The sequence below is a fragment of the Sebastes umbrosus genome, chromosome 23 (assembly GCF_015220745.1).
Source record: "Sebastes umbrosus isolate fSebUmb1 chromosome 23, fSebUmb1.pri, whole genome shotgun sequence".
NCBI classification, from domain to species: domain Eukaryota; kingdom Metazoa; phylum Chordata; class Actinopteri; order Perciformes; family Sebastidae; genus Sebastes; species Sebastes umbrosus.
The window spans coordinates 9,461,787-9,482,567 of NC_051291.1; the positions used below are offsets into that span (position 1 = coordinate 9,461,787).

The 20,781-nt window shown below is 44.9% G+C and overlaps 1 protein-coding gene across 8 annotated transcripts in view; it reads left to right on the forward strand.

Annotated features, from left to right (window-relative positions):
* Positions 1-20,781, forward strand: part of LOC119482364 — a 66,503-nt gene that overhangs the window by 20,584 nt on the left and 25,138 nt on the right. For 5 of the 8 annotated variants that reach the window (XM_037759797.1, XM_037759798.1, XM_037759799.1 and 2 more), the window contains 7 exons: positions 4,350-4,533; positions 6,622-7,065; positions 7,184-7,645; positions 11,272-11,424; positions 15,118-15,306; positions 17,247-17,323; positions 19,105-19,210. In XM_037759797.1, the coding sequence (XP_037615725.1) occupies positions 4,404-4,533; positions 6,622-7,065; positions 7,184-7,645; positions 11,272-11,424; positions 15,118-15,306; positions 17,247-17,323; positions 19,105-19,210 (1,561 nt within the window). In that variant the 5' untranslated portion in view covers positions 4,350-4,403. The remainder of the gene's footprint in view (positions 1-4,349; positions 4,534-6,621; positions 7,066-7,183; positions 7,646-11,271; positions 11,425-15,117; positions 15,307-17,246; positions 17,324-19,104; positions 19,211-20,781) is intronic. The other 3 variants (XM_037759794.1, XM_037759793.1, XM_037759795.1) reach the window with 3 other exon arrangements.

Genomic DNA, 20,781 nt, shown 5'->3' on the forward strand with positions numbered 1-20,781 from the left:
TTCAAACCCAACCGACGCCGACTCAAGTGACATCACACACACAAAGCTCACAAAACGCTTATACAAAATCACATATGCAGTAGTACTCCCAAACACCTGTAAACAGACTTTGATGTGTAAAATGAGTGCAGTTCCCCCCTGTAAGTACAGTATCTGAATAGTTCTTCCACCACTGTGTGTAATGCTTTATTGGAGTCATCCTGTGCTGTGCTGTGTTGTTTCAGGATGTGGGGGCTTCAGGGGAAAAGTCGCCGGGCCCTCTGGTGCTGCGTGGGCCCCGTAGAGCGGGGGTGTCATTGTCTAAGCATCGAAAGTAGAAAGTTGCTCTGAATGCTAAGCTGTATCTGAGCCTGGCTTCTGACACGAGCTGATAATCAGATTTACTCCCCTGAATCCGCCGGACTCCACAAAGCGCCCCACTGTCGTCGTCCCCCCGCTTCGCCTCTCGCCGGCCCCCTCGCCAGCATCCCGACCCTTCATCCACCTCCCTCTCCTCCCCCCGCAGCAAAGCTAATTACACCCCGCAGAAACACAAATCTCCATGATTTAAAAAGTCACTCTTTTTCAGGGGTTTAACCTTGTTAGGGCCTAAGCCTGGCTTTCTTGTGCATCAGCTCTGTGAAGAATTCTCTGTTCCTGCAGACGCTGGGACATAGACACACTTCTGTCTCTGCTCGTCGTCGTCCGCCTGTCAGAGGGTTCACAGTGTAATTAAGAGTGTGTGTGTGCATGTGTGTTATGTATGCTTGTGTGTGTTTAGAGGTGAGGGGGGGGTGAAGGAGCACACGCACGTCTGTCCTCTGTAGGCCATCTGGGACTCTGACTAACTAATAGACTTCCTACATTCATGGAGCAGCGCTACTTGTACATCTCAATCAGGGAGCTGTTGACCACAAACAGGCCCGTAATGACATTAGCCAGTTCTGGCTGTGTGAGGACAGCGTGTGGGTTGCCTGACGCCAGGAGGTCAGCCTGTTTCCTGGGGGCCTGCAGGGGCCCACACCAGTCTTATGGGTGTGTACATGAACTCCACTATTCCCTACTGTCTGTGTTCGAGATGCTCTCCTCTGTGACATGTCACAGTGACGTTAATCCCTTTTTACAGTTTAATGAGTAGTGCTGCAAAGTTTCAAATTTTCATTTGAATGGTTATTTTTATTTGTACTTGAGTTCCTGTAAATATTAGATTGAAGCTAAAGTGTCAACAAACAATATACACTCTCAAAATTTGATTCATCTTTAATATGAATATAATATTGTCTTGTATGTATTTTTCTTATACTATATATATATTAGGGCTGTCAAAATTAAGTTGATTATAACTCGTTAACCCAATTGTTTTAACACCACTAATTTCTTTAACGCATTAACACAATTGATTTTTTGGAGATTTTAGCGGGCTCAGTTTTAGAGCTTTCAGAGTGAAGATACTGGCATCATATGAAACTACAAAACCTAATAAATCCATTGGTACCAACCATGTCATACTAGCTTGTCGGGAAGGAGGTTAACTTGCGTTCGATTTTGGCGAGGAAAAACTGTCATTGTCATTTTCAAAGGGGTCCCTTGACCTCTGACCTCAAGAAATGTGAATGTAAATGGGTTCTATGGGTACCCACGAGTCTCCCTTTACAGACATGCCCACTTTATGATAATCACATGCAGTTTGGGGCAAGTCATAGTCAAGTCAGCACACTGACACACTGAAAGCTGTTGTTGCCTTTTGGGCTGCAGTTTGACATGTTATGATTTGAGCATATTTTTAATGCTAAATGCAGTAGCTGTGAGGGTTTCTGGACAATATTTGTCATTGTTTTGTGCTGTTAATTGATTTACAATAATACATATATACATGTATTTGCATAGAGCAAGCATATTTGTTCACTCCCATGTTGATAAGAGTATCTTACTTATCTCATCCCACAAAATTCTTCACGTGTAAAATAAAACAACTTTTATTACTTATTTTGTATTTGCAATTTGCTGAAATCATTCATTTCATAGCATCAAAATACTGCTCCACAGAGAGTCAATAATTTATATTATTAAATCATGACCCATGCAGTGCTACTTATTGATCCAGATGTGCAAAGACAAGTAAGTTTATTTGTATGAGAACTTTCAAACATAGAGGCAATTCAAAGTGCTTGACGTAAGGCAAGAAATCAATTAAAATCACAGTAAAATAGGAAATAGATTAATCGAAATAGAATAACATTAGATTTAAAGAATAAAATACAAATAGACAAAAAAAAATGGACCAGAAATACAGTTATAGTGCAGTATCGCAGGAATGCACTCACCAATTTTCACTTCATTGAGCTGTTAAAGAAAAAGCAAGTTATAATTTGAGTAATGCGTGACAACGTCAAGCGTAAACTGCTCTTTAGAGGTGGATCTCACACAGGAAACTCATCAGTGTGACCGTGTGTGATAAGAAACAGGACATGCAGCTTTGTCCTGTACTGTACGTATGTATGACTGCGTTTGCGTGAGTGGATGCATTAAAAGAGCTTTTGCGTGGGTTGTAATGACGCAGACCTTCGTTAAACACTCGTGCCCGGACCTGTTTTGCAGAAGGTCGCGAGTTTGATGACACCCGCCAAGTCTAGCCTCACAAAGCCCTCCTCAGCCTTTTGACGGGCCCAAGTGACAGGTAATGAGGAAGAGGAGCGAGGAGGAGGAAGGGGCCCCCATCACCGGCTCTTGTTCTGCCGTTTCTACCTCACTTCTCCCTCTTTACATCACAAGAATGCAAATCTTTAAAGCCTCCAGATCTGAGAAAAGGGAATCAGTGGAGATGGTGCAGGGATTTAAAAGCTGATCCTCCCTGTGTGAGTCACAGACAGTGACCCCACCGTCCTCCCTCCCTTCCTCTCTCTGTCTGAAGGTCTCCTGGTTCATCACGCAGATGTATCTGTGCATTTTCTGTTGGTTTTATAGTGTGTTAAAGGGTGAGGAGCTGAACTTTGTTTTAGATGAAGCTTAAATCCAAGTCAAATAAAGCCCAGCGCCTGCGGGCCGTTTATTACAACTGTTTGCTCTCTAAAGGCCAGAGAGGAACTGAATGAGTCACTGGCGGCGAGGCTGTACGCTGCTTGGCGTGCTGCCGGCCGTCCCTCCCTCCACATTTCCCATATTGACCGTCCTGCCTGCTTTTATCTCTAAAGACTTTTATCACCCTTGAGATAATTTTCTGCCTCCTTTCTTTTAAGGAGGAGAAAGGTTGTGGGTGTAAGAGGAGAAAGCTGGAGTTACTTTGTGCTGAGGAGCAGAGGTGTGATCTGGTTAAACAACACAAGGGGGCAGTGGTGGTGTCATGCATCATTTGAATTCTCCTCCACAAACAACACAGCAGGGTTTCTCATTCAGGCTTTTATTTTGTAGCAGCATGGGACACAGATGTTTCTCAGAGTGACTTTTATTTTGTACATTGATTGACATATAGGACATGTTTCCTTGCGTCAGAAATAAATGTTAATCACCACAACGTGTTGAGAGGTTTAATGGGAGGATAACATTTGGTTTTTATCTTAATTGCACAAAAAAAGTTGCACTCGTTATTATACACAATAGTTGTTTGTTTTTGTTTAAAGTTTTGACTTCTTTTATCTATCATTATTATTATAATCAGAGGACAATAAAATTCCAGTATGGATTAGACATTTTTATATTCTTTTTACATTTTTCTATTTATATTATTTTTTCTATATTATTCTTTTATTTTTTTTGTATTGTATTTTTTCAATTAATGCAGTGATATTTTCCTTGATTTTTAATATTTTTTCATTTATTAATTTTTCATTATTGATTTTCTTGACTTATTTATTCATTAGTTTTTTATATGCATAAAATTGAGTTGTATAATATAATGTGTATTAGTTTAATTATTTATTTGTTTTACTTGTATTTACTTTTACTTGTATCTGTTATTTACTTTTTATCTTCACTTTATTGTGTTCAATACATTTTATTTTATTTGTTCAAATTTTGTTTGATTCTAAAAAAACATTAACTCTATTGCTCTTTTTAATTAATTATTTTTCTTTTATTTGTTTGTAATTTTTTATTTTGTTACTTATTTAATTATTTTATTTAGTGTTTTTTCTTTACTTTTCATTTAGTTTTTATATATATTATTTCTTTAATGTAGTTACTTATGTATGTATTTTTACTTTTTTTATTTTCATTTTTTTTTTTATTTTTGTTCAATACATTTTATTTTATTAGTTTTGTTTAATTTATAAGGATTAAGCATATTTGATATGGAAACATCATGAAAACAGTTCATCTCCCCAACTTTATTTTTTCACTGTACTGAGAGTTTTTCTCTTTCTCTTCTCTTCCAGGCCCACGATCGTCCAAATCATCGTCCCTTACTGTGTCCACGGTTCCTGTCTCACATGAAAGCTCGTCCTGAGGACCTCAGACCTCCTTGTTTCCTGAGCTCCAAGTCCAGACCGCAGCCTCCATCTCAGGGGAAGACGTCGATAACACACTCCCTCACTGCCCCAAAGACACAGACGCTGGAGGGTGAGGCTTACCAAACTAAACACCTGGTGCTTTCACACCATCAACAGGAGGAGGCCACTGGCTCCTTTGACTCCACGGCTCTGCTCATTAACAATCTTTCTCGCCTTTTCTTCCTCTGCTGGAGCAGTGGAGGTAGAGGCCACCAAACTCGTCGTTAGCTCTTAATCTCTCTCTGTGGTTGTGTTTGGTTAAGTGCAAATCTCCTCTCTGGCGAGGAAGTGCCCACAGCGCCGCCCTCCTGGTGGTCCTCTGGTGGGAGTGAAAGGCCCGGGGCCGGGAGACCTGCCGCTCCATTCAGAGCCCGGCCTCTGATGTGAAGGCATTTTTTTCTCAGCGAACACCTCAGCTCCACAGCAGGGCACTGCTTTCACCAGGCTGCTGTGTGTGTATGAGTGTGTGTGTATAGCGGAGGAGGGGGGCATTTCTCAGCACCGGGGTCTAATACTAATTATTCTGCCATATGGTGGTCGCCTCGCTCACAATCGCCCTTAACCCTGCTCCCTGAAGAAACGTGCTGCGCCCTTCGCCGTGGCTTTGCACTCTGACACATGTCATTCACATGCACACACACATACACATGCACCAGTTCACGTACACTGGTGTGTGTGTGTGTGTGTGTGTGTGTGTGTGTGTGTGTGTGTGTGTGTGTGTGTGTAACAGATGGGAATGGTGGGACATTGTAAGAGGAGGCAGTGCAGAAATGTGCTCTCCAATGTGTTCTCTTTATCCCCCTGTGCTGACTCCTCTTGGCAGCAGACCCCCAGGAAACAAGAGCAGATTGTCTGACACCCTCCTCTACCCCCCCCCCATCACACACACACACACACACACACACCCTCAACAAAAAAATAAGAGGAGAGAGAAAGGAAGGGGTGTGCTAAGGCGAAGGGGGAAGAATGGAGGAGGCGAAAGGGAAATGGGCGGCGCTGGATGGAGTTGATGTTTGTGGAAGAGAATCTCGGAGGGATGAAAGGAAATGTTGAGAAGAAGAAAGAGGAGCTGGAGATAATGAGTGTCGTAGGAAGAGAGAAGGATGTGTAAAACAGTGCAACAAGTGCTTTAGGATTGAGTTGGGCTATACACTCTTTGTAGTGCCGAAATGATTAATCAAGTCATTGTTTAGTCATTTATTAAACAAAAAACGCCCGTTCCAGCTTCTCAATTTTACTTAACCGAGACCACTTGCGAGAGATAGTCGCGGACCGTTCAAAGCGCAGGGGATTATGGGCTGCCTGTGTGGCCATTTGTTGAGACGGACACAGGTAACGACAGGTTAACATGAGCAGGAGAGGACTGACCTGGACTTCTGCAGAAGTCCGATGTTAGCTCAACATCTGGGCCGAAGAGAACATACAGAATATGATAAATAAAGTCCACAAAAATAGTGATGTTTATAAAGTCATAAACTGAAAGAGAAGGGATTCGTGCGCACAGTATATCAGTGCTGAGTCAAAGTGAAAAAAATTCGACAGCTATATTTCATATTCTGCGATTCCCTGCATAGAAGTGGCAACTCTTGAGATGAAAAAGATCAATTTGCTCCTTCGTACACGCCCCTCGGTCTGCTTTGATATGTGGACGAGACAAACGGACTACGGCTGATGAAAATGCCCTATCGTCCCCAAAAAATACTTTTTACCCTCCCAATAGAAGCCCACTGTCACAGACATTCCTCAAGCACTTCACAAAAGATGTAATTCAGGACACCTGTAACTGACATGATATTCTGCATACAACATACCTTCCCCTCAGGTCTGATTACTGTTGTTGAATATTGAGTTTGGAAACAGGCAGCTGCTCCAGCCGGGCGATTTCTCGCTGCCTTTGTTAGCCGGCCGACCCGCCCAGCAGGGAAACAAACGTTCGCTCAAAAACAAGGGAACGAGAATGTCACAAACAGACTTTAGCAGTTTAAAAAAAATGACCTACACCATGTTGACTGTTGAAAAAGTATTTGTTGAACGGTGAAGAGTGGCTTTTATAAGCATCTGGGTCTTGGACTAAGTTAGCCAAAGTCAGTTTTAGAGAAGCGCTGAATGAAATACTGTGTATCTTTAAGGAAGTGTTTTGTTTTTGTCTTTCTTGAAGGTTACTTCCATCTTAAACCAGACAGAAGAAGAACTTGTGTGCAGATGGCAGAAAGGCACTCTGCTGTTGTTGTTCCCTGTCTTCCACTCCCTGCTGCTCCGCCACCATCCACCACTAATCCAACACCTCCCAACCAAAACAACCTTCACCCCGACTTACAAAGCACGCCGAACACGGCGCCAGCGTCTCCCTCCTACCCTCATCCTGCTCCGGAGGAGAGAGATGAATTTGAGGAGAGGGAGAGAGCGCCACAACCTGCCGTGGAGTCCATCACAGAGTCAGACTGGAAGCTGCATCTCGGGCCTGCTGGACCTGAACGCTCGCCGCCGCCGCCGGCCTCCACCATCTCACACGGGTCTCTCTCAGATTTAAGTCGTCCACCGTCGAGTCTGTTCAGCCGCAGCACCGACCTCGCTAGTGGCAGGAGCAGTGTCCTGTCTGGTGGTAAAACTTCTACTGTAACAGTGGAGTTAGCATTAGTTGTATATGTATATATGTACTTTTAAAACTAAGGATTGTGTTAAATGAAGCTACCTTCTAATTTTTCTCTGTGGTTTTGCAGCAGATATCAGGGACCCAGAAGGCAGCGTTTGTTTCTCGCCGTTACAGCCTCAGTCACCTTCGGCCTCTTACTCTCCAGCAGGATCCAACCTTCGCCAATCATCCACTAACGCCACGACCACTCCTCCACTCTATGAACCGATATTTTGCCAAACCAAACCCCTCTCACCTCGCCCAATGTCAGGTGTCCTTCCTCCGTCAGATAAACCTCTGAGCAGGTGTAAAAGCACAAAAACAAGAGAGGATCTCCACCCAGATGCGTCTGTAGATGCTGGTCACCACCCATCCTTGGACTCCGATCACGGCCTCGTCACCCTGGCGTTCCCCTCCGCTACTTGGTCCTCCTGCCCGAGTCCACAGAGGAGCACTCCTCGCTCAGGGTCAGGACCAAAGCTGACCCCTTCTGCATCTCGGCTGGAGTCTCATCGCTGGTCCGTCCTGCCTCCCATCTCCCCTGTCAGAGGTGAGAAATGAGCTCAGCCACATATGGCTCGTTCACAGCCTCCTCCCGGCCCCGCCGCAACGCTCCTGCCCGTGTTCTTAGGGGCCTGATTGTCCTGAACATGGCTGGACATCCACCCGTAAACAAAGAAACACAGAGAATTCAAAGCCTGCCTCCATAGTGAGGCGTTATGATGCTCCTGCCCCCATCAACACATTGTGAAAGCCTGTTTTTCCCACCTCCTCCCACCCCATAATAAATAACGCAGAAAGCTTTTCTTTTTCTTCTAAATCAGCGATAGAAAGGAGGGCTTTTGATGAAAAGCTGGTACCGTTTGATTCCCTGTTCAAAGGCGTGAGGCCCCAACAATAGGAGTCGGGGTGCCTACCTCGTGTGCCGTGCCTCTCAGCCCCGGCTCCCCCGTGCCTCCACTATTCTCTGGGCTCTGAGAGGGAGACGTGTAGCCGATGGTCATAAATCCACACTGACCGCCGCTCGCTGACGGCAGAACACTGAGGCAGGCCGCCACAATAGAATACCTCCGCAGCTTTCCTGCGGACGCTAATTTACCGTTCCCAATGGGGATAAAGGACGGGGCCACTGACATCTGACTCCTCCTGGAACTTTATGAAAGAAAGCAAACAATGTCGAAATTGTGTAGGGATTTTCTCTTTTCTATCAGAGACATCTACTGTTCTCTGTGTGGTGCTGTACTGCAGGGGGGCCCGCGCTGTATCGGAGCACGCTGTTCTCTTCACGGCAGACACAGAGCGAGTGTCACTGGTTCATTTATTTCACTGCAGATGGAGGCAATTCAAGCTCAATGTGGCAGCGTGTAAAGCTTAAAGGATAATTGTGGTTTATTACAAGTATTTTCATAGTTTCGTCCATCATTTCTAATTGTTACGATGACGTCGTTCTCACCAAAAGTAATTGCTGAGATTTTGGAACACGTCAACATCGCTACAGGGAAAGAAACAGAACAACAATTGAACAATTTAGCCAGAAAATGTTTTTGTTTGGAGGTTAAACCACAAGTGAGCACACCTGAAATGTACGTAATAATCCAGCATTGCACAGGAATTTGTGCATCAATACAACAAGTACAGGCAGACAAAGTTGAACCAGACAGCTGGTCTGTAAACTGTGATAGAGGGTTTGCGTTCAGTTTCTCTTCCAAATATGTTTGGCTAACTTGGGGGCTAATGTAGGGACATGTTCGGACAGACAACAGCATTGTATGTGAAATTAGAGGTCACTTGTGCAGTGGCTGTTTGGAACGGGCCGATCGCTCGGCTCCCGGTATTGCTGCTTGCATCACTGGCAGGGGGCATGCCCGTTCGGAGGCCGATTGGTTGCGCCCGGAAGTGCTGCTTGCAGCGTTGTTGAGAACCGCTCGTCGCACATTGACTCCAGTGAAGTGATGAAGAGTTTGGTTATAATGTTAGTATATCCAGCAGCAAAAGTGAACTGCAGTCAATGAGCCACGGCCTGTAAAGGCCCGCTGTGGATGACATGCTCGACTCAAACAACAGAGCCCTGAAGCCCCGTCCCTGCTGCTGCACAGAGCGCTGTCGCTTGTTTACGGTAGGGTTACGATGACTGCGTTCACAACTGCCTAAACGAACCACACCAGGGGTCGATTAAAATGGACTAAATGTTGGCTTGTGAAAGCGCCCTAATAAGTTTTGTAGAGGGATATTTGTGTTAAAAGAAGTACTTTCTTAGAAAATGAGTAGTAGATGAGGCTGTAATATTTGAGCCCTGTGTGGTATACACAGTGTATATAGCTGATGGGAGACTCCTCATCTCACTCAGCCCTTTTTGACCCCCATCATGTTTTTTTCAGACCTCCTACAATCCACAGCGTGACCCTGAGCTGACCTGTTTTCAGCTACATCTCCAGAGTGTAACTGTCCGTGACAATGAAGCGGGGCACTGTCCCGGCCCGGCCTGGCCTCGCCGCTCTGGGCCTGTTGGCCCGCCACTGTTGACCAGGAAAAGAGGGCCACAGGCACACAGAGAAGGCCTTGTCCGCCTCTAACTCTGTCATATCAAACTCGCCGACCCCCCGGCGCCACCTTTAACCTCCCCGAAAAACTCTCCCTGACTCAGTGTCTGCTGAGAATGACAGCTGAGTTGACAGCAGCAATATGCTTTGAAGTGTCAAGTCAAGTCCCTCCATTGTCTCCGGGAGTAGAGCGCCGAGCCGCTCAAGTGCACAATAGTGCAGTGGTGTGTGCGCGTCGTTGTTCACATACTTGACTGTGTGAGGGTGGCTTCATGTGTACATTTAAACTTGTCCATGTGGGCAGACACCAAGGAGCTGAGTTAGCCTTTTCCTTTTAGAGCCTCTGTATATATTATCCTTTTGTCCGGGGGCCAAGCTGTTCTGCATTTCTAATGTGAGAAAAGCCTCGACAAGCCTCTTTCAGGACGACGTCCACAAAACACACCACCCGTTGAAACAGTTTCTCTCGCTAATCCTCTGGTTTCTAAACCAGGCAGAGGGAAACAGTTTTGTTTTGATGGTTTGAGAGGAGATAAGTAATTACTGATTAGCTTGACAGTTTTTACCATTCCTGTGAGTGAGGTCTTTGGTAATTATAGCTTAAGGGAAGAGTTGTTGCCCTGTGTTTGTTTATGGAAGGTGAGATGAGACCACTTTGGCCCAGAGGTCCGACTGTAACGCCGCGCTCAGACCTTCATACCTCGCCTGAGGGGCTTCACTCGTGGAGGTCTTGTGTCAGAGTGTAAAACCTGGAAGGGACGGGCTTTAACTAAACCCACAACAACATCCAGTCGAGATTTATAGTCTTAATAGCTGCACCTGAAAAATGTCCTCCAGGAGATTTCCTTTCCTTCTGTGCTGTTCTTTATTTATTTACATCTCATCAGTTATCATTCTACATCTCTTAGATTTACTGAAATCATAACAAGCAGATAAAACCAGGCGGCTACCTCAGTGTCTGAAAAGTGAAGCCAATGCTGAAGTGCCTTAAACTTGCATTCTTTCTAATAGCCAGCAGGGAGCGACTCCTCTGGTTGCAAAAAGAAGTCTGATTGTATAGAAGTCTATGAGAAAACGACCCTACTTCTCACTTGATTTATTACCTCAGTAAACATTGTAAACATGAGTTTATGGTCTCAATCGCTAGTTTCAAGTCTTCTTCAATACAGCATGATGTTCATTTAGTAAGTTATGGTACCACGTACTGAATGGTGGCTAGTGAAAGCGCCCTGAGAAGTTTTGTAGAGGGATAGTTGTGTTCAAAGAAGAACTTTCTTAGAAAATAATTAGATAGTAGTAGATGAGGCTGTAATATTTGAACCCTGTGTGGTATTGATTGTCTTACTAATAAAAAATTAAAAAAGATCACTTACCTTGAAACAAGTAAATCTGTTTATGTTGGGTAAGAAAATAAAAGATTTAATCATCCTAAAAGAAGATAACATGACTTCCCTGAATTGCCCCTTTTGCAGCGTGCTCATTTAGTTCTCCCAGTTGTTTTATTATCATTCCAACACCTATTTGCTTTTTCCTATTATTTCCTAATGAAACAACCCACTGTGCCTGTGTGTGTCATTAAGGTAACATCTAATCCTCATCATCATAACACAATACACCCACTCTGTGCTGTTTGCAGGACGCTGTGGCACGGCAGCATCACGCTGCTCTGAGCTCAGCTGCAGTCAATCTCATGTGTTTGATGAACTGGAGGCCATCGCCCCTCGGTCCCCTTCCTGGCCGTCTCTGGACTCGCCGTCAGACTCATCCGGTTGCCATTCACCCAACACAGGTACACACACAAATAACACACCTGTAGATTTGTTCAATACTCACCGCTTCCCGAGGCCGTGGGGCTCACTGCGCCCTCTCTTCCTGGCGTGGACGGGGATCCCAGCGCAAACCTATTGACTTCCAGATGAAGGAAACCAAAGTGCAAAAATGCTAACTCATTTCCGGGTTTAGGACTCAAGGCCTTTACACACCGGGGGCGTGAAGAATAAACGACAAGAGAATGTGAAATACTCTCCTGTGAATGTTTAATGTCTAGGGCTTTTATTGTGAAAGGTAAGAACAGAAGGAGTGGATCTGGTCTGCGCTGCCTTTGTCAAGGTTGAAAGGAGTAGTAAAGTGTGCCGTCTTGGTTCAGATTACTGAGCCTCCGTGTTGTTGTTTCAAGTATTGGCGCAACTCAACGTGTTCTGCACAACGTGATTGGTTGGTGCCTTTATTCGTGGTGCGGAAGCTCAGAAAATCAACTTTGTTCCGAAAACAAATTCTGTCGTTTTTTATGACTCATAATATTTGCGTTCTGTGTTAAAGTACTCATGACAAAATCAGCTGTTAGTAAAAATGATATTGACGTGCAAATTAATCTCACGAAAACGCTGCCGATGTGTAAAGGCCTTTATTCCTACAGCACTCTATTATTAGATTAAAGGCACGGTCACACGTGCAAAATTAACATTCGCCACCAGTTCACTTCCATTCTACTGTATGTGAGTGAAGGTGTGAAAAAACATTCGCTTCCGGTGGCAAAGTAAACTTGATCTTTGCATTCGTGTGGAGTTCAACTTTGGTGAACGTTCAGGTGAATATTGCCTCAGCAGGCGATGGTCACATATTTGGCCTGAGCACATTATATCAGGGATTGGAAAGTTACTTTTTTTAGCGACTTTTATTTCAGTATATTTTGACAAAAGCGCAAAAAAAATTCTGTGATTGAATGTCATAACTGCCATCATGGTGTTGTACTTAATGTTTTGGAGTTTGTTGTTGTTTCCAGTGATGTGTCAATTAGCTCTCCTTCCTCTGTGACTTGTGCCTTGTTACAGCCGGGGACGGGCTTATCTGAGCGCTCACTGTGTCGGGTCTTTGTGTCAGCCCATGTTGCCCAACAAAAGCAGATGTGTGTGTGCATGCCTGCGATAGATAGCGTGTGTAAATGTGTGTGTGTGTGTGTGTGTCCTGGAGGTGGTTCAGTGAGCTGCTGAGAGAGACATTAGCCAATGAAGACTTCCTCCACCTCCCTCATAACCCGCTAATCCCTGACAAGGTGTTTAACCTGCTTGCTTGACCCGAACCTCCATCTGACCCCGGCGACCTTTGCCCCGAGGATGTGGAGGGATCAGGGCGACCGCTGCCGTAGCAACCACAGCGTGATAAAAATCAACTCAGGCCTCAAGTCAGAAGTGAGCTAATGCTCCAGACTGATGTTTATCAGAGACCGACATGAATTTACATTTGTATAGACGGTGGCTGATTTAAAGCTCCACTGAGCAGGATCTTTATTGAAAAATACAGATACGTTATCAGACTCAATCAGCCTCAGAATATTTCACTTTCAAATACATGTGGGCCTGGTTTTTGCATCCCATAAATGTTGAGCATTCAGAGACCTGAAAGATTTGAAGTTTGTCAATTTGATTTAGAGGATGTGTACAAACAAAACAACCAGCGTGCTCAACTCAGTTTGATGGGTGCCGACCCGAAAATCACAAAATTGGCAAATTAAGTTGTGACTTGTATTTGTTCTAAAGGACATGAGACCTGACTTGAATTTCACAGCTCTGGTGCACTTGAGCATCCTGTATGAAGTTTACTTTATAAACTACAGATATGTAACTCAGAAGTACCTTTCTCTCAAATTTAATCTTGCCAAAGTATATAGCATTTGAATTAGAAGTGTGTCCTCTGTCTGGGTGGTAACTAACCCATGTGTCCAACACCTTAATCACAAGATTAGCCATTTGTTATCTGCCACTGTGTTTGCTGAGTGTCTTTCAAGCTCGTGGCTACTTTTGGCTAATGATGGACTAATACCCGGCCTAACTGAAAGTGTGTCCCGCCACATTATGTTACACCCACAGTTATCCCTGGGATTTCCTCTCAACGACTCCTTAATTTATTAGCTCGGCCAACAGTTCCTTTCTCGCACCTGAGGGGATTACTTTACCAAGCGTCAGCACACCTACAAACTCATGTGTGACTTCCCAACTGAAAACACTTTATAGGAGAGTGTGTGTGTGTGTGTATGTATGTGTGTGTGTGTGTGTGTGGGGGGGGGGGGTTGGGTGGGGGGGGGGGGGGTGGGGGGGGGGGGGGGGGGGGGGGGGGGGGGGGGGAGCAGAGTGGACACGTTGCATTACACAATTAAGACAAACTGAAAACTTTCTGTCTAATGTAAAGGGCTTTACTACAGGCTTTTGGGTTGTTGCTGGTAAAGTGTGTGTGTGTGGTGGTGGGGTACCTGTAGCAGAGCGTGTTGAGTGAAATCTCCTCGGAGAGGAATGGCAGCTCCACACCCAGCCAGCGTAGGCTGGGGATTTGCATGGGCACCGAGCCATACTGTCACTGATCCGCTTTTAATTGGGTGTGACGATGAGAACTTTGGAGCCTGAGGGGGAGTGGTGGAGGTAGGGGTGGGGGTGAGATGCTATGGGGTGGGGGAATTTGGGGTTGCGTTGAGTGAAGGCTGTGTTATTTACAGTAATTTCATGATCCACTTCAACAAGTCAGTCCAGTTATTATTTTCAAAGGTCAATGTTTATAAATGTATTTAAGTTTAACATGTTTCTATCAATGGGCTTTTGATTCTCTGATGATATGAGGCATTAAGAATTTGTTATACATTGTAAAAGTATTTATATTTTGACAATTGTTTCAAGTATTCTATTTTATTTCACCTTTTAAACGTGGCAACAGACACGAATGGGGTGGTGTTTGCCGTGTTCACGAGAAGAGTCCATATGAACGCCCCCCTCTTGTGGTATTCACGACCTGAGGATGATTCCCACTGGCTTTGGTGATCTAGACTTTTCCTCCATATGGTTGACAATTGTGGATTTGAGTGCAATATCTCAACAAGTATTAGATGGACTGCCATGAAATTTGGTACACACATTTATGTTCCCCTCGGGATGACTTGCAATAACTTTGGTGACTTTTTATTTAGCGCCGAAATGAGTTTCCTCTGTCGGGTGGCTGGGCTCACCCTTAAAGACGGGGTAAGGAAGAAGAGAGAAGAAGCCAGTTGAGGTGGTTCGGTCATCTGTTCTGGGTGCCTCATCCTACTGAGACAGGCACTTTCACCTGGTAGGAGACACCGGGGTAGACCCTAGGAGATTAATTATATATCTCATCTGGCTTGGGAACGTGTCAGGATCCTCCAGGAGGAGCCGGAAAACATTGTTGGGGATCGGGACGTCTAGACTACCTAGCTTTGACTGCTGCCACGGCGACGCGGCCCCGGATAAGTGGCAGAAAATGGATGGCTAGATTTTTTGTCTGAATATAAAATGCATTAACTTGTTTGCCTACTTATTGCTAGCAGGTGCATTGCAGACCCGTCAGTGTTCTGTTTAGATACCCAAATGATTCACCTACGTTAAAAGCAAACCCGTTTAACAGAAGCTGTTTGATATATGTTGCAGCGCCGCAGGATATTTGTCTCATATTTCAGACGTTGTCGTCTCTCCACCTGCAGAGCTGTCTCCCGGCTTGGCGGCGCTAACGGTGGGCTGTGACTCCGGGAATCTGGGCTCCCTGTCCCGGGTCCATCTGCTCCTCCTGGACCGACCGGAGCCCGAGACCCTGCTGAGCCCCTTCGGTCTAGAAGAGGAGCTCTCACCGGTGCAGGACTGGTTCGATCTCGGTATGCGGTACGATCTAGCAGGTATAGCTCTCCATAAGAAAGATGCGTAGAATAGACACCTTCAGAGCAACACTAATGTATAAATGAAAGCCTTTTCCTCAGTAAGACAAAGTGTTTCCTGGCAAATACAAGAAGATGAGAGTAACATATACACAGTTTAATACCAGGATTAAACATAATCCAGCAAAAACATCCAGATACATTTGATACAAGCAGCTTGTAACTCCCAGGAGCCAAAAGAGGAAGTTCCCACTCCAAAGACAAACTTTGAGTCAGCCTCAAGTTTCCTTTCTAACTATTGAAACTTCTTTATTCAGTCAGCAAGTATCCAAAGTATCTGTGATTTGTGATCATGTGAAATCATTACTTGTGATTGTTTGTGTATTTATTAAGTCCATTGTGACTGACAAGCAATCTCAGTTCACTGAGGAGTGTAAACCTGCTCTGAAAAATCTTTCTGACAGTTTGAATGAGATTGCTTGATAAGCAGAAACCGTCACTTTAATAACAGGGAGCAGTCAGACAGGTGTGTCCATGTGTGTGTGTGAGGTGAGAACACACATGACGGCGGGGAATACACGAACACTGGTGGTGTGTTCTCTCCGTCTGCGGCCGGCCTTGAGGGTAAGCGATGCCTTTTTTATGGCGTCGAGCGGCTTCTCTTTTTAACGAGCTCCGATGCCGCCTCTCATCTGCTCCCAGGCATGCCGCTGCGAGCTTTTTAACTGCTGTTTCCCCCGAAGGTGTGGCAGCTCAGAGGAAAGGTTTACAGGGATATCAGGATGTGCCATATTAATAAAGATCAAACCGCTAGAGTGGATCATTAACCGGGAAAGTCCGACTAAGATAGCTGGAGACACTTGGAACCAAGCGCTGCATGCATAACAATGGATAAGAAAACTGAGACGTGTGTGTGTGTGCAGAGAACCCATTCAGTCTAGCGCCTGTTGTTTATAGACTGATAACACGTCGGAGAGTGAGATAAACACTGTCGACGTTTAAAGGTTCATTCAACCAAATCACAAAGGAACATCTCTCCCTGAACTTTAATAGTATGCAGATAGTTTTGAGTTTATTTTGTGCAGGTTTTGGGGAATTTAACTTGAAGATTTCTCCCTCTTTCTCAGGGGTTGGTAAACGTTTTGGTATGAAGTGCCATTTTTTCAGTTTTCTTGTTAATCAGTGTGCCATATCAACATTAAGGCTGTTGTTGTACTTTAAGTATGACACTAAATCAAAGTTTCAATCTCCAACGGATCTTTAATCTTCTTCCATCCATGTCGGCAACGTGCATAGCAACATTAAAAAAACACTTCTCCCATAATCAGGACATTGTACATATACAGTATATGAGAGCACTACAAAAGAAGGCTGCCATCCTCATGAGGCAGAGTTGGGCGGGTCTTCGCGGAATTCAGATGGAGGAAAGAAAATCAAATCAAACTACCGTAAATTGTATTGACTTGGCTGCCGATATCTCAAAACCTGAACAAATATAACCAAATCTATCTGAATGACTACATAGATATAACCAGTTGTAACTTGGTTCAACCGGCTCTTAATCAGCAGAAGAGAAATATGATGTGTTTTCTTTTTGGTGTTCATGCATCTGTGCCACCAATGTTTACAACAAGAGAAAATCTGTCTGCTGGAAGCTTGTCTTTCCTCTCTGTGTGTCTCCAGAACAATGTTTGCACCTGGCACGCTCCTGTAGACAGGTGCTCCTCTGGGGGTTTTGTTGCTCTATTTATTGCCATTATTTGCTCAGAGGTTAAGAGCCATAATTGGAACTAATACACTACATTACTCATATCTGTGCACACACACTCAAGCACAAAAGACAAATGCATGTAAGTGTGCGCCGGAGGCTAACACTTATGTACACACATGCACGCTGCAAACACACCGTTTACTTCCTCTCCTTTTAGCTTGACGCTGTGTCCTGTGTGGTTTTTTGTCAGGTGTTGTGAGGCCCCTCACAGCTGGCGGCGGCTCTGAAAGGTGTGACTCCGCAGGGAAAGTCCAGGAAAACAAATCGGTGAGTGCCGCTGCCCCTTGTGGAACCGCTTTTCACTCTTTACCCCCCTCCTCCGTTCATCTATCAGATTTCCCTCCTGAAAGCAGGACTGCGCCTCGTCGTGAGCAAACACTAGAGCTCCGAGAATCAACTCCTATCAGACAATAACCCCCGAACCTGGCGCACACAGTCACCCTCCCACACAAAGACCCCCTTTTACAAACTTGAACTGGCATACATTTATAACTGTCATTCCAGTAAGACGAGCCAAATTGTTGTTGATAATTGAGACACAATATAACAGAGGGCACGCGGCGTGCAGCAGGTGTGTGGTTAATCAGTCACGGGGCTGCAGGAGGGGGGGGAGGCCTGACTGTACGGGAGCAGGCGGGCTTTTACACCAGCTCATTGCTCTGTCGCAGGGGGGTAAACGCCCGACACGGTGGGATTCTTTCAGAGGATGCACCACCACTAGGATCAGACCGGGGTGAGGGGTCAGGGGGGTAAACAGGGCTTGTGCATGCTGGGCTGCAGTGGAATGGACGCAGGTGCTCCACGTGATCTACGATTAATCTCCCCTTTATGACGAATGAGAGAGAGGGCCCCTGAAAAGCATGAATGAGACTCATAAGCCCCCTGCAATTATGCCGAACCACAATGACGAGCTGGAGTGCTCCGAGCTGGATTCATACGGTCGTTTGCATAATGCACCTCGCTGAAGCAAGGATCCACACACTGGATTATTTACAAAGAAGAGAAACTGATAAAAGCAGTGGTGTGTTTGGATTTGGGGAGTGGGAGGAGCTGCTGGTTCTGGGTTAGGGATATGTTTAATCACTGTAAATTGAAAATGTTCTATAACATAGAAACTCAGGAGTTTTAAAGGAATAGTTTGACATTTTGAGAAATATGCTTATTCTCTCTCGCAGAGAGTCCGATGAGTAGATCGATACCCGTCCAATCCCACTTCCTGCAGTCTTGTTGTCGCCGTGAGGTTGCCAGGCAAGACTCCAGGAAGTTACTCCTCCCAGCCAAAAATACATCAGACCGGCATCACCAAGGCCGTGGCCCTATCACATAAGGAGAGAAACAGGAAAATGAAGAAAAGCTGTTGTGTAGCGGGTTAACCGAGGCTTTCACACTGAGATTTGAGGCACATAAGATACGTGAATATTCACTGTCCGTGTGGTAAATCGCTAAATAATGCTGATGACAGTGACTGGCATTGGCTTGCTAACATTAGCTTGAGTGGGAGGCTGCAGCACTACAGTCATACAGTCGTCACCAACTAAATCTCAGCCTATAGATCAAACAGTTGGCTATGAACACGTTGGTTATTTACAGACAACACCAAATGATGCACAAAAATATATAGAGATGTCTGGATGAGCAATATCCGTCCACTGAGTTGGACGGGGGAAGACTGAAGGGCACATGGTGGCGATCAACCTTAATTTTTGAAGGTATCACGAACGCTCCGGTTCAGGCAAGGTCGCAAAATAATTATTATACATGTTTATAAAACAAAAGTTTGTTTAACAAGAGATGAATGCATAAATTACAATCCAAACATACGTCATATTGCATTGAAGTCTATGGGATCTTCAGTTTTCTATCCCCCAAAAGGGGGCGCAGCCTTGATGTTTTTGCGAACATCAAGACTGTTTCGCAGCCATGTTTTGTGCCGGTCTGATGCATAGTCCTACACGTAATGTGTTAAAATGTATTAAAAAACATTGTCTATGCAGAAAATCCTTGACGTTTTGTGGTTCAGCTGTTACTAAAGGTTTATTTCCTTACAGGATCAGTCTGAAGGAGGTTCTGGGTCACCGTCCTCATGGATCATAGACCCGAGTCCGTCACACAACATGTTTGGATCCGCCCACTCTCCCTGCGTGTCCAATCACGGTACAGTAACCCTTAAATCTTACCCAGAAAACACTGATTTCTCCTGATCTGTGTGTGCTGCAATGACATATCACCTCTCTGTTAAAACTGGCGCTCTCTCTGAAGAGCCTATAACAACAATAGTTAATCAATACAAGAGCCCGACTTCACCATTAGCGTCTGATCCGGTAAAAGCCCACTCAGTCCCCGTCGGCTTTGCTTTATGAGGAGCCATTGTCTCCTCACTGTCGGCGCTGTGTTTGGCGTTCCCTTGCCTCCGGTACACTTAAGCCCGCTAATCCTTGCTAGGGCCAGCTGGCCTGCGGTATCACCTTCACCTGTGTGGTCGGCCTGTGTACATTCATGAGTGATGGTTCGGAGGCGGCGCTTACTGTACGGATCACAAACACTGAAAAGCTGGCAGCGCAAGACGGGAAAAAGGTCCACCGAGGCGCCGTCACCACGTTGGAAATGGAGAGCCACCCTTGAGCTAATGGCTGCCTCTTTTTCCTCCCATCTTCACATCTGTCAGACCGTGATCACGCTCACTCGTCCAGTATCAGTCATTGTTCTGTAACGCTAATGGGCCATGGTATGCTGTATTCCTCGAGGATGTTATAAATGCATCCATCATATCAGAGATTGATATGTCTGTGGGCCGAGCTGGAGCTGGAGTGGAGGAGGGTGGAGCTATAGATCAGGCTGTGCTGTGACAATTCATCTGTCTAATCATTTTGACATCAGTTTACACAAAACTTGCAGGAATAATGGGCCTCATGCAAGAACCTCTCGTACTGACAGATTTATTCTTAAGTGGCTTGTATGAGTGATTTAGGAGAACTTGTCGCATTCACCAATTTTCTCGTGTTTTGAATTTTCTCTTAGGCATGAACACAATTTATGAGTGGTCCAGTGTACTCTGGTATCTTGTGCATACAAACACTGTAGCAACATGTCCACAGATATAAGTTAGATAGTACTGTGTGTATGACTGATTTAATGAGACACAAATATGACAGAAGTGCTAATAAACAGTATATTACTACAGCTTTTTTACTGTTGATGCACGGAGCAGCCAACTCGGAATTGCCGACTTCCCAGTTCAAATGGAACGCAGCATTAGGTTTAAGGTGGTCTGATGATGCGTTCCATTTGAACTGGGAAGTCAGAATTGTATTAAATCAGTCGTACACACAGTACTGTCCAACTTCTATCTGTGGACGTGCTGCTACAGTGTTTATATGCACAAAATACTGCGTAATGTGTTGTTATCAACTGGTATTGCTAACAATGGCTAACGTAGCTGGAGCAAACCCCATTCAATTTTCCAACTTGTTGTACTTGAACCTGGTCAACTCGGTTGTGACGTCATTCCCAGCTCTGATTTCCGATTTCCAATATAAATGGAACGCAGCATAAGGAAATGCTGTTGAGTTGGATTATGGGAATTGTAGGATCCTGCATTTTTGGTGTGTGAGCTATACTAGGGCCTAAGAGTCAGGATATTTCTGCTTATATGCTCCATTTGTTGATACCATGTTTCTGTGAAGTCCCCCAACTTTATGGAGGTGCAAAATGGAAAGGAAAACTCC